Genomic DNA, 12,908 nt, shown 5'->3' on the forward strand with positions numbered 1-12,908 from the left:
GCATTCCCTCTTTGATACAGGTTTCGGGCTTTCCAAAGGAAGTGGAAATACGAGCGTTGATTGAAGGGCAGTTCATGGCCAAGAGGATTCACGCTGAAAAGCTGGGGTATAAAGTCTGTAAGTATGATGAGCAGCTGCAGAACTAATGGCACTGGAGACCAAACACAAAGGTGGGAGCCCCCTGCAGTAATGTCAGTGTTGTGACTCTTGTCCTGCCTGATGGATACAGAAACTGGTATGGATCCTCAATTAGTCTCTTGGAAAAATTGTTGATGGTGTGTTGGGTGCGAGGTTTTGCAGATGTTAACTTTGGCAGAACTGGTGGTTTAACTTTGAGATGACTTCTTTTTCAAGTATTCTTGCTGTCTCATTGTTTCTAAGCCGCATTGGGAATTTTTAAATAAGAGTTTGGGCTTTGGTAGCTTGTTAAGGGAAAGGAAGACCAGCCTTCTGTCTAAAGCACGAGACTGTAGCTCAGAAAATCTGAAATCCGTGTTCAGTTCCTGGATCTTCCATAAACTGGTCACTTACCTCATTACCTCAGTTTTCTGTTAATAAAGCAGAAGCCCTTTCCTTGTCTTGTGATTTAGAAAAGAATAGACCCCGCTTCCTAGAATTTATTATATGAATAGGTTTTAGCACATTGGAACAACAAAATCAGCCAGTGTTTTACCTATAGAAGTGGGACCAGATCATTACTAGGTGTACAGTTCTGCAAAAAGAATACAGTCAAGTCTGTAAGATGTTTTATTGGTGTTTTCTGTCAGTCTGTCAGCTAGTGGCATCTTAAAATTACTGAGTTAGTTCAACTGAAGGGTTTTTAATCAATGTTTCATTTTTAAAAATCGTATTATTTTTATTTACATCCTGACCTCCTCCTTCACAAGCCATTGCTTGACTCCTACCTCCAGGCTTTTATCAATAATCATGAAGGATGGAATTTTTTTATTGTTTATTTTTAAGAGAGAACTCCAGGAGCTGGAAGTTGAGAAAATATAGAGATACTGGAACAAATCACAAGGTTTGACAACACCACCTCATAAATTTACGCTGTAAAGGTTTTCCTGTTATATATTTTCTTATATACTTGAAACTGTATTTATTTGGGGAGGTTATTTATGGAGACAGGCAGAGTTTCAAATAGATTGTGTTTAAAATGCCTGTTTATCCTTCATTCTTAGATGCTGCTGCGCCAAAATCTTGGCTTATATAGCCTAGAAAGCTCATGGCTGAAGAGGACACCTCTGCACTCTGTAAATGTCAGGGGTTGGACAAGCACTAGAGTGTGAGAAGAGCTATTTAAGATATCAGACAACTCTGACCCGGAAACAAATGGGGAGAAATTATCTGTAAATACATTTAGGCTGAGAAGGACAGCCAAAAATCTAACTAGTTTTAGGATGTGGCTTAATAAGCTTTAAGAACTCTTCATTAATACTTCTTTAAAATGCTGTAGATGCCTACAGTAAAAAGGAGATAAGTGTGATTGGATTATGTTCCTGTAGATTTGTTGGAATAGTTTATACTTTTGTTTTGCTGCATCCCTAGGGTTTTTTAGCTATTTGGTAACTTAACAGATGAGTTGCTTTAAAAAAGAACTGCTGTACATAGTGTAGGCTGTGTGCATCTCCCACTTCTCCTTAGTGGTATTATTTAAATGTCATACTCTGTTATTTGTGTAGTGATGGCAGGTTCACATCTGCATTTGTTGTGTGACAGCTCTGAAAACAGGGTGTGTTCAGAATGTGTTTCAGGGTATGGATGAGCATTGTGGGAATTACTCCGGCATTGCCAGACTTTCTCTTGTTTAATAGCTGCTGTTTTTCAGGCTGGTTTTTTTCCCTTTTAATGTGATTTAAAAGCTTATTTACTTTTTGGATGAAATACACAGTCAGGACCCTTGTGTTTGTTCAATTCCTTTTAGGCCTTGTCTACATGGGGAATTTACTTTGATATTTCCCGGAATCAAGCTGATTTACGTTCAGAAATATAATCACAGAAGTGTAAATCTTGGATTTTTTTTTTTTTTTTGTTACTCTTGTTTAGACCAGTGAGAGAACACAGTAAAAACTTCTCACAAGATCTGGAAAGTTATATGATGACACCTATTAAAGTGATCTGTAACAGACATGTGCGTGACATGGTCCGTCACAACAAATGCCTTGCTGTGGTGCCTCGAGATTTGTGTGGTGCATATGAGTCAGAAACCTGGCTAAGAATTTCCCCAGCTCTGGCACCAAGGTGCTGGAAAAATGATTTTGGCAGCTGTGAACCTGCCTCTCTGTTCTTGGGCCAAATGCAGTTTGGATGACTGTAATCAGAAAAGCAAGAGCGTACGTGAGAGAGAATTTTTGTAAAAATAAATTAATAAAAATCTGACGCGCAGAGTTCTTGGTTATGCACCGTGAACAGGACAAACATTAGATAATCCCTTAGAATTTACTTTCAGTTAATGAATGTATTATCTTGCCAGGAGCAGTATTTTGAATCCTCAGTCTCACTAGTGCTGTGGGAAGAAGTGCAATGATGCTGAAAGAACCTTTCATAGGTGAGGTTTTGGTCCCAGTCGGATGGGTCTGGTACGTTATAGATCTTATGTAAATTACAAATAATAGTTTAAAATACCCCTTGAAACAGCTCTTCAGGTGCTGGTTGTGCTGCCTGCAGGCCTGAGCTCAGGTTTCAGTGTGGCCCTGGTGCCAGTAGAGGGCAGGGGATTCTGTCTGATGAATTTTGTCTTTGAGGCTGGGATGTGTGTGTGAGCCTTGTTTTGAAAATGGCACAGAGTCACCAGATGATCCTTAGTAGAAAGGTTAAACCTTACATTAATTGTGATTTAAGGCTTTTAAAAGTGTGTGTCACTCTGTTCTAATTGCTCTAATCTTTCTCAATCAGATTCCAGGGGAAATCATTCAGTAACACCCTGTATCCTGTTTTGCTTATGTGCTTAAGAGGCGGACTGAATGTTGAATCTAGAAACAAACAAGTGAAGTTTGGTCTGTCCCTGTTGTTTACATCCTCCCATTCAGAGATTCATGCAGATAAGGTGAAGTTTTGCTGTTCTGCCTTTATTTTCCTGAATTTTGATGGTATCACAAACACCTTCTGTTTTGTCACTTCCTTTTACTCTTGCAGCCATCCCCCTTTGAAAGCTGAACTGTCAACAGGAGTTTAGAGGCTGGACATACAGCCATGCTTGCTGCATGGTTTGGGGACTCTCTGAAGTCAAAACCATGGTAACTTTGTAGAGAAATGACAGTGTCTGCAGCTCAGTGACACAGGTGATCACAGCAGCCATAAAGCTGTCAGTGGTATAGACTGATCTGGCAGTATATACTTTAATAATCTTGACAATCACTTCAGAGTTGCTTCTATTCCTGACCAAGCAATCCTAAAGTTCACCCTAAAATTGACTGACTAGAGAATGTTGCAGTGGTCCTTGCTTGGACCTTGTGAATCTGTCCTGGTGAAGACTAAAAACCTGATTATTTTTGGGAGCAAAATCTGTTCCCCTGCCTACTAACAGGTGAAGTAACTTCTGTCATGATGTATGCTATGTATGTGGAAGGAAAAGAGCACACATGTAGGGGTTCTGGTGTTGATCACACATGTAATCAATAGATATTTAAATTATATGCTGGTATACAGTGTAGAAACCTTCATGTCATTGGTAATCTGAGCCCTAAATCCATACATACTGAGTCAGGTGTGTGTTAGAATTGTGTTAAATAAGCCTTTGTGGGACTGCAACAGCAAATAATAAATTCTGCCTTGTACGAAGATGGATTATCTGGGATGGAGCCTCTGCTGAAGCTGTAAACTTTGGACAGGGCTTTCTGCCTTCATGTTGTTGTGCCTGTCAGTGATTTCATAGTACTCCAGTTGCCCAATGTGTTGTTCTGTCACATTTATACCTTTAGGAATCTTATTCTACCACGTAACTGTCATCAGCAGGGGCAGGTGGATAGAAGGTGCCGCATTTTACAAGTCGGGCTTTGCCCATAAAACCCTGTGTCTGTGATTATTGTGTAATTTATAGTTTCTTATGTACATAAATCCATCACTAGCAAATAATGTTGGTGCCCTGAATTCTACTGACCGTACTTGGGGCTTAAGTACTGACTGGGGTGACACAGACATGCCTTGGCTTCGCACTGGTGTAAGAATGAGCCAATTTTTTTCAGTGAGGTGCATTCTTGAACAAAACAGCAATCCTGCAGTGCTTGGAAAAGAAAAGGGGAATACCAGTGCATGCTGGGTCTGATTTCTCAGTGATTAGAGGGGGGACTTCTGTTTCTGAAGAATTCAGTCTAAGATTACATGAGGGCAAACTCCAAAGTGAAAAATTTCCCTTTTCTTCAGGTGGTGTTTTCTTCCAATGCTCTTTTCAGCAGGCTGAAGTTAGCAGTAATGTGTGACTCTTTATAAGCAGGGAAGGCAGTCTGATGGTGTGAGGAGAGTTCAGAAATAGAATCATGGAATTACTGAGGTTGGAAAAGACCTCCAAGATCACCAAGTCCAAAATTTGACCTAATACCCCCACGCCCACTAAACTTGTCATGAAGTGCCACGTCTACTTGTTTTTTGAACACTTCCAGGAATGGTGACTCCACAGCTTCCCTGAGTGGCCTGTTCCAGAATATCAATTAGTACAACATGGAGCAGTTGTGTTTCATCCTTCATGTTGTCACGTGGAGGCACAGAAAGCTGAAGGCAAGATGTGAGACTGTCACTTCACAGCAAAGTGTGGGCACGTCGGAGGATGAAGTGTCTCTCCAGTTTGGCAAGGCTGGATGCCACTGGTCCTCAGGATGATCCAGGGATGCTTTTGTGTCAGGCTATGAGACAGGCTTTTCTGTTGGTGGTTGTCTTTGGCTGACTGGATTTTGTGATTGTAGTCTCCAAAACTCTTAGGAATTATTGGGAACATGGGAACACTTGTTCTGTCAGTCGCTTTTGCCTTCCCTGCTAAGCATGTTTCTTCTCCAGTTGTTTTGGCTGAAATGAGGAACATTGGGAGTGAGGCCATTTTGTAGCTGCATACAGATTAAATTGATGTTTATGCCCTGCGGGATTTAAATTTCTTAGAGAAATCAATACTAAAATGTTGTGTTGGCTTCGTGCTTGTCTCCTGCTGTTTGCTGCCAAGAGTGCTGATGGTGTTTCAGCAGCATGAGGACGACGGCTTTGTTAGGGGCCTTTTGCTTCAGCAAGTGAGTGAAAACAGTTTAAAAATGATTAGAGGACAGTGCCCCTGATGGGAGGTTGAAGTTTTTTGTTTGAAACAATAGTGAATAGTGGTAACAGTCGGATTGGAATGTGAATAGATGTGAGGCAGAGTGTACTGTTTGGTGTGCAGAGCAAACAGACCATAGATATGCCTTGCCATCAGATCTTAAATCTATATTTTTGAGGGAGGAGTGTTGGCTCAAGAAGTACTTTGAAATTCATCAGAGGCAGGATCTTCCTCCCAGATAAGCCAGTCATTCTGCTACAGAGGATATTTGTATTTTCTGATGAAACTTCTGGTTGATAAGAGTGCCAGTGTGAGACGGGCAATACCTTGCCAAGAACTTGACTGTGTGCCCTCTTATTTTCCACAGAGCATCAGACTTTTATCACGTAGCTGAGCCTTCTAGGCACGATCAAGCAAGGCTTGGTTTTAAGCCAGTGATCTGGAGTAAAAGGTTGGTTAACTCATTACCAATTCCCTGACCAAGTATTTTACAAAAAAAGGGCTTTTTTTTATTATTACTTGGCTCAGGAGGATAAAGTATTAGTTTAACTAATTTTTTAAAGGATTAGATAAAATGTCTCTGAAGGAAATGACCTCATGTGCTATAAGGAAGCTGCTTACGTGCTCTAGAATTTTTCATACAGTGGCTATTGTCTTGCTTTTATTTTGTTTTATTGTTGTCATACATATACAGGAAACACAGTGAAGACAGAAAATCTGAAGAGTTAATAAAAAGATTGGAAAGGGTACTATCTGTCTTTCTTTTCTGACACGATGATAAAATGTTGTCACTGCTTGAACAATTGCTTTTAATGTTTGGTCAGCAAAAGACCAAGTATGTAAATGGTTCAATTCCTGTGCCCTGATGTTAGGAAAGATTGTTTATGACTGTGTCAGTGGATATACTGTTGAAGCAGAATTCAGAAAAATAGTCAAGCTGTCAATTTGCAGGTTTTGTTAGAGCTTTGTGGATCTCTGGAAGCTGGGGACTTGGAGATCAGTTGGGCTATCTACTAAATCTCCTTTTATTGCTTGTTTTTTGAGACTGATCTACAGTTTTAAATCCAATTAGATTAGCAAGGGAATGACATGACTGCAGTCTATAAGTACCTTCTTGGGGAAAGGAAACTTGATAGTATAGGACTCCTGAGCCTTACAGACAGAAACATTATGGTTCAATAACTGGAAGCTGAAGGCAGGCAAGCCTCAAATGACAAGCAAGGTGCAGATTTTTAACAGAAACTGAAATCAAACAGTGCAGCAATTGACAGTGGTGTAGTGAATTCTTTAGCACTGGCTGTTTTAAGAACGAGATTTATTTTTTTTTCCCTAAAACCAGGTGCTCTGGTCTAAAGAGATCTATTTATGTAATAGAAAGGTGAGCTCAAAAGATGAGAGTGGTCCATTCCATCTTGGACACATGGGAATCTTTAAGAAATGCCATTGCTAGGAAGTTCATCTGATTCACAGCTACATACACATTACTGTGTATTAATCATTTATCCCCATAGCAGCTGTTGTATCACTGTAGGTGACGACCTTTTTTCACTATGATTCTGCTTGTAAAATATTACATTTACCTTAGTTGACACTTAGTGAAATGCTGCATATTTAGTACTTTATATCTTTCTTTCTGTGTCTTTCTGTATTTTCATTTTAGTTGTTCAAATTTGACAAGCCTGTTAGTGAACTCTAATGAGCTCTCCCAAGATTCCCTCCAACTGTCTTTCCTTTTCTCTGGTTTAAGGTAATACAGCTTCTTTTACGCATCTCAGGTTATGCATCACTTCTGAGCACTGTCTCAATGCTTTCACTTGCATCAATCCACACTTGAGGATGTGAATGTTAACAGGGGTTCTACTTGAGAGGTCATTCTTTCCCTACCTACTCTACTTACCTGCAAATACAGTGATTTTTAGCTGTGATTCTTTGTGGCATGAAATTAGGCAAGGCAATTTTGCCTTACTTTAAAAAAGATTATTGCTTAAACTTTAAAACCAATTTTAAATATCTAAAGCTTCGCTTCCATCCAGGCTTTGACTTCCAGAGGACATCTACTCAGTGCTTACTCAAATTATCTCAAGAAAAAAATTACCAACCACCTCCCACATTTCTTGTTTAAGTAAAACCCAAGTAAAAGTTCACACAACTGTGGACAAGGGTGATTTTCAAGAACACACACGAAGGGTATTCTTTAAACTATAATGTTATTTAACCAGTTCATGGTGTCTAATTTATGCACTAGCAAAAGTGTGCACGGTGCATGTAAAATGACAGGTCTCAGCCCCAAGGCTTTCACAATGTCAGTTTAGTCCAAGTGTAAAGGGTGGGGAAGGATGGGACTTCACGAAAAATAAGCTTCAAGTGCAGTGTGTACTTCTCAAGTTCTCTCTCTGAGGTGAGTAAGAACAGAAATGTGTTTGCTTTGCGCTTGTAGGCTGGAGTTTGGGATCAGTGTCAGGACTGACCCAAAGAAGAAAAACTGGATGTGTGGAAGAGTGAGATTACAGCATCTGTAGAATTAAGTCCCTTAATGATATAGTAGGTGACATGAAATTCCCGATCCCAGCTTCTGGACACTGATATAATTTTTCTCTTTGATGTTCAAAAGGCTGGACTTGACAGAGTCTTGTAGTGACCTTCAGCTTGTCAGTGCTGTAACTTCCCTAGTTGGAAAATATAGAGAATGGATGAAAGAACACAAAGAAAGTTTGCTTGAATCTGAAGTTATCTTTTTCTGACTGCAGTTAGAGTGATTGTACAGCACCAGACAAAGTAAAACTAAACTCAGGAGTACCTGCTGAGCATTGTACATCAATTACTATTCAAGTAGAAAGTGAGTTTAAAAATGGCCACTTCTCTACCACTTCTGTTGGTTTTAAAGTATTTGTATTCCTTTTGACAATATCTGAAGCTTAATACAAAATGTCAAGAAATCCCTGAAAGCTGGCAATTTGAAATTAAAAATAGAAGTATGTATATACATACAAGCAAAGGGTGGGCTCGTGATGGTTTTATTTTTCATAGTGTCTCAAAGTGAATTAGCTCTTTAGAGGATACCTTTACTGCAGATAACTGCACTTGTCAATCTTTGTCTGAAATGTTCCTAAAGTGTGGCTTAGCTCTTAATGTTTCACCTCTGGTTGTGCCTGTCTCAGTGGAGTCTTCTGAAATGCATATTTATGATACATTTTCAGAAGTTCTGGTGGATGAAAGTTCAATTAGCTCCCATTTGTAGAAATCAGCTGCATCTTTATCAAATATAAATCTGTGGGATTTTCTATTTCCACTTTTGCAGTAACACCAAGTGAAAGGAATGGCTGCATAGGAATTTGAGTGAGCTGCCAGACTCTTTTATGAAGAGTTGGGCCTGTTCAGCCTCAAGAAGAGAAAAATGAGAGGAGACCTTGTCAATGTGTGCAAGTGTCTGAAGGGAGGGTGTCAGAGGATGGAGCCAGGTTCTTCTGCAACAGGCTGAAGATGATGTACAGGAAGTTCCACCTGAATTTGCTTACTGTGAGGGTGACTGAGCACTGGAACAGGTTGTCCAGAGAGGCTGTGGAGTCTCCCTTACCGGAGATATTCAAAATCCATCCGGATACAATCCTGCTTGACAGAGGGGTTGGACTGGATGACCTCCAGTGGTTCCTTCCAACTTTATGTGTTCTGTGATTCTGTGAATGCTCTGTCGGAAAAATCCCACCAGAAGGTGTTCAGTGTGCACAGACACATAATTTTGGATTCTTTCTTTGTAGAAATCAGCAATACTACCAAAGGTAACGATACTGAACAATGTGTATTCATTATAGAAGTAGGATCAAATATCAGTATTATTTTGGACAACAGACGAAGTGACTTGTAAATATGTTCAATTTTGCTAGCCTAAAGTTGGTAGCCAAAGTTTCAGTGTGCTTGCCTATCTAGCCAATGTACTCCATCATTTAGCAGCTTTCTTCAGAGTGTTCTTATGTCTTGTTTTCAACAGGCTGATATCACTTTAATTACATTTCAAATATGGGCTTTGTTGGTAGAGGGCTTTGTATCCTAGAGGTATTCATGTGCTGAAGGGAAGGCTCCTGGGGGTTCTATTCCAGCACATCATTGGCTGCCCTCTCTGTTTCCAGGACCGGATCACTCAGTTCCTTCCTTCTCCATTGCTGGTGTCTGTTACCAAACAGGGTAGATGCCAGTATTTATCTGCACAGAGACATTTCCATGTGTACACCTCAAGAAAGCCAGAGGGTGCTCAGCATTGTTACAGGTCAGCAAAATATTTCAGTTCTCTTGGTGGCCAACTTAAAACACGCAAAACAGCAGAAAATAATGTCATATATTAGCCTGTGTAGCAGCAGCCCTGTGGGTAGAATTGGAATGAAAGTGGTCACTGGTCAGAGAGCTGGAGGGATTTTGAAGGATATTTTCAAAAGCATTAACTCTCTTCACTCAAGGTGCTCTTGATCTTTTTTTTCTGTGTTTATGCTGGTCAAAAATGAACTTTTTGTTATTTTGAAGTGGTTCTAATTATGATGGTAATACAAATGTACAAGTGAAGAGCTGCTTGAGTAATCTCTTCAAATTAAGTGCACTTCTAGTTAAATGACTTAAGTTTACCTGCAAATGAACAGTTTTGCTGCAGAGAAAGTGATACAAAGCTCATATTGGGTACTTAATTTTGTAAACATAAAGGCCTGGTGCTCACTGAGAGGGAGGTGAACATCTAAAGCCATTGTTTTTAAGTATGACACGTTAGAATAAGAAATTGTTGGCATATCTATTTGAAAAGGTGGAATTGTGTTCATAAGTAAATTGCAAGTAATCAGGACTTAGTGACTCCTAGTTCATTTTTGTGCTTTAAATTCCTTTTTTACTCATTACTCAAGGGTATTAAATTCTATAAAATATAGTAGCTGCTCTGAACTGCAGTTCAGGTCAGTGCCAATTTTGGGTGTTATCTAGGCTGTTACTTATGAGAGTAATCACTGCAAGGGCATTACTCTTGATTTCAGTGTTGCCATTTGCATGAATAATCATGAGAACCAGGAGAGTGCAGGATTATTACCCTGATTTCCAGTCCCTATTATATGCTTGATAATGAGCTTCACAGCTCCTGAGAGGCCTGGCCATTTCACCTTTCTTCGCTTCAACCAAGGGACTAAACTTTTTTGGAGTGAGCAGTTCCAGTTGAGAGTGGCCTCAGTTTGACTTCTTGCTTCTACCTCCTCCCTGCATCCTCACTGTCTGACATGATGGCATGTCCAGATTCCCCAAATCAGCTGGACAATCCATGAGACTACAAAACCAAAAGTGTCTTGAGGGCTGAGGTAGGATGTGCTGTATTGTGCTTGCAAAACAAGGAAATTTTATGTATAAAAGTGGCTAGTTATACACACACTATATAAATGTGTGTGTATGTATATAATAATGCCTATAGTAATGCCTATATCATACAAATAACTTTTCTGTAGAGGATGGGAGGCAAAACTAGAGATTTACAGAAACCTTTTTGTTGTTATAAGTGACATTTTTCTGAAAGGAATATTTTCTCTGAGTAGTCACTCATGCCAGTGACTGTTGCACGTGGAGAGGCAGAAAATATCTTGTGGCTTGGATAACTCATCTGTGTCTGATGCTCAGGAGTAATGCCACAAGTGTATGGAAAAAATGATTTAATGGATGGTGTATACCTAAGAGCTCCACATAAAAGGCTCAAAGAACAATTATCTAAGTTGAATGCAGTGTTTTAAAAACAGCTTCATCCATTTTCCTGCCATTTTTTGTGCTTTTCCTCTAAATAACTCTAATGTATATTAATTAATTGCTTGAAATAATACCAATAAATCTAACAAGGCTTGTCTAAAGCTTGATTGCACAGAGGAAACTTCATGTTTGTTCCAGTGCTGAGAGAAAAAAAAAAATCATTTACTGAAAATATAAAGAAAGCTAATATTAATTTAGATGGAACTTAATGAAATCTTGAATGGCTTTTAAAAATTATTTTCTTTAGATTTTAATTTGAATTAAATCATTACTATTGTTAAATTAGTTAAACACTAAATTAAGAAATGCAAATGAAGTGAGCCCAAAATCCAATGTGGTTATTGTTTTTATTGATATATGTAGGCTAGTGGTGCAGAGCAAATTCCAATTATATCTGATCTGTTATTTGCAGAACAAGTTCCTGACTCTTCATTAAGTGTAATACATTAGATTAAATGCTTTGTTCGATAAGAGCTTGGAAAATACCAGTATTACAATAAAATGCTTGCTGCTCTCGCCTCTTTGTTTGGGCTGTTAGCACTGTGTATAATGTGAGCTTCAAGGCTTTCTAGTTTAAAGTTTTAAAATCCTGCCCAGCTGGGATCATCAGAGAAAGATAAATGTAGGCAGTGTAGTCACAGGAGGCCCAGGAGCGAGGGAGAGTTGCTGAAGGCAACTCCATTACATACATGAGTTCACCTGAATAAATATTCAGAGGCTTCTGTTTTGCTAACTTTAAACACCAGTAGCTAGCGAGGAAAATGCTCGTTTCACGTGATATATCTCCCTATATGATTAAAACATACAAAATAAATAAAGCGTGTCTTCGCGTATCAGAACTAGAATTATCTGAGTTGTTCTTTGTCATTTGGTTTATTTTTTTTTTTATAAAATAGAGACTGAAATCAGTAGAAATCTGGGGAGGAAAGAGCAAAATGTGTGTGCCCGTTTTGGGCTTGTCTGCTTTGTGCACAGCCAAGGTACTCACCTGTGTAAAAGCCCCTTTTTCAATTTTAAGCGATTGTTTTCCCTGGAAGCTGTTCTGGAAGGTGAAATGGAGCAAAGCAGGTGCCAATCCTTCCTATGGCTACCCTGTGACAGTCCCATGTGGAGAGAGGACACTGTAACTGAGGGTGCACCTTGCTGTGTGATGGGCATGTGTGGTGGTACCAACATTCCTGAGCTGTGGCAGGTTTGTTCCAGTGCCTCTGCATCCATCCTGGTGCTGCATGGCTCTGCATAAAGTGGTGGGTGTTTTTCAGAGCTCCTGTTTGATCTACTAGAGGAGTTGTATTATTACACACCATGGAAGAACTTGCCTGTGCTGTTGATCCCCCATGCAGAAGTGTTCCTAGGTTGCCAGTACAGTAATAAAAACCACTTTCAGCTCAGTGTGCTCCTCTATTCAATTTATTCTAGTGGTGTCAAGGCACGTGTCCAGCACAAGTGGATGAGCTGCCTCTGCTCTGGCTTCTCTGCATTATTTACAGCACAATGTAGAGAAAAAACATGAGACCTCATCACTGTTTTACAACTTTCTGGAAAGCACTGTTGGACTTAGGAATCCATGCAAGTGGGATGCTGACAGAGCAGTGGTGACAGCTGATGTTTGCAGCAGTTGCTCTGGTTTCACTGTACATGGATATCTTTTTTTCTCCCAGTGTATGAGGTAAGCAGTGCTAGTATCTTCATCATCATCCATGTGAGCAAAACTGATTCAGCTTCAGTTAACCTATTCCTGGCAGGATAACTGTTGGAGTTGATGTGATGGAGGCTTGTGAAGTGGTTACTCTTCTATTTTAGCCTAATGTGACGGGCATAGCTAGTGTATCCAAAGTGCTGGTTGGCACTGGGAGATGGGATTTCATGGTGGAATTGGGTTGTTTGCAATGGCTTTGTCTACAGGGAGAGCACA

At 39.7% G+C, this 12,908-nt stretch overlaps 1 protein-coding gene across 1 annotated transcript in view; it reads left to right on the forward strand.

Moving 5' to 3' along the window:
* The window catches only part of XYLB (xylulokinase), an 82,303-nt gene that overhangs the window by 24,154 nt on the left and 45,241 nt on the right, over positions 1–12,908 (forward strand). The window contains exon 14 of the mRNA XM_029957930.1: positions 21–117. Coding sequence (XP_029813790.1) covers positions 21–117 — 97 coding nt within the window. The remainder of the gene's footprint in view (positions 1–20; positions 118–12,908) is intronic.

This window comes from Manacus vitellinus, unplaced genomic scaffold (genome assembly GCF_001715985.3).
Source record: "Manacus vitellinus isolate BGI_N305 unplaced genomic scaffold, ASM171598v3 scaffold_12_pilon, whole genome shotgun sequence".
Taxonomy (NCBI): Eukaryota; Metazoa; Chordata; class Aves; order Passeriformes; family Pipridae; genus Manacus; species Manacus vitellinus.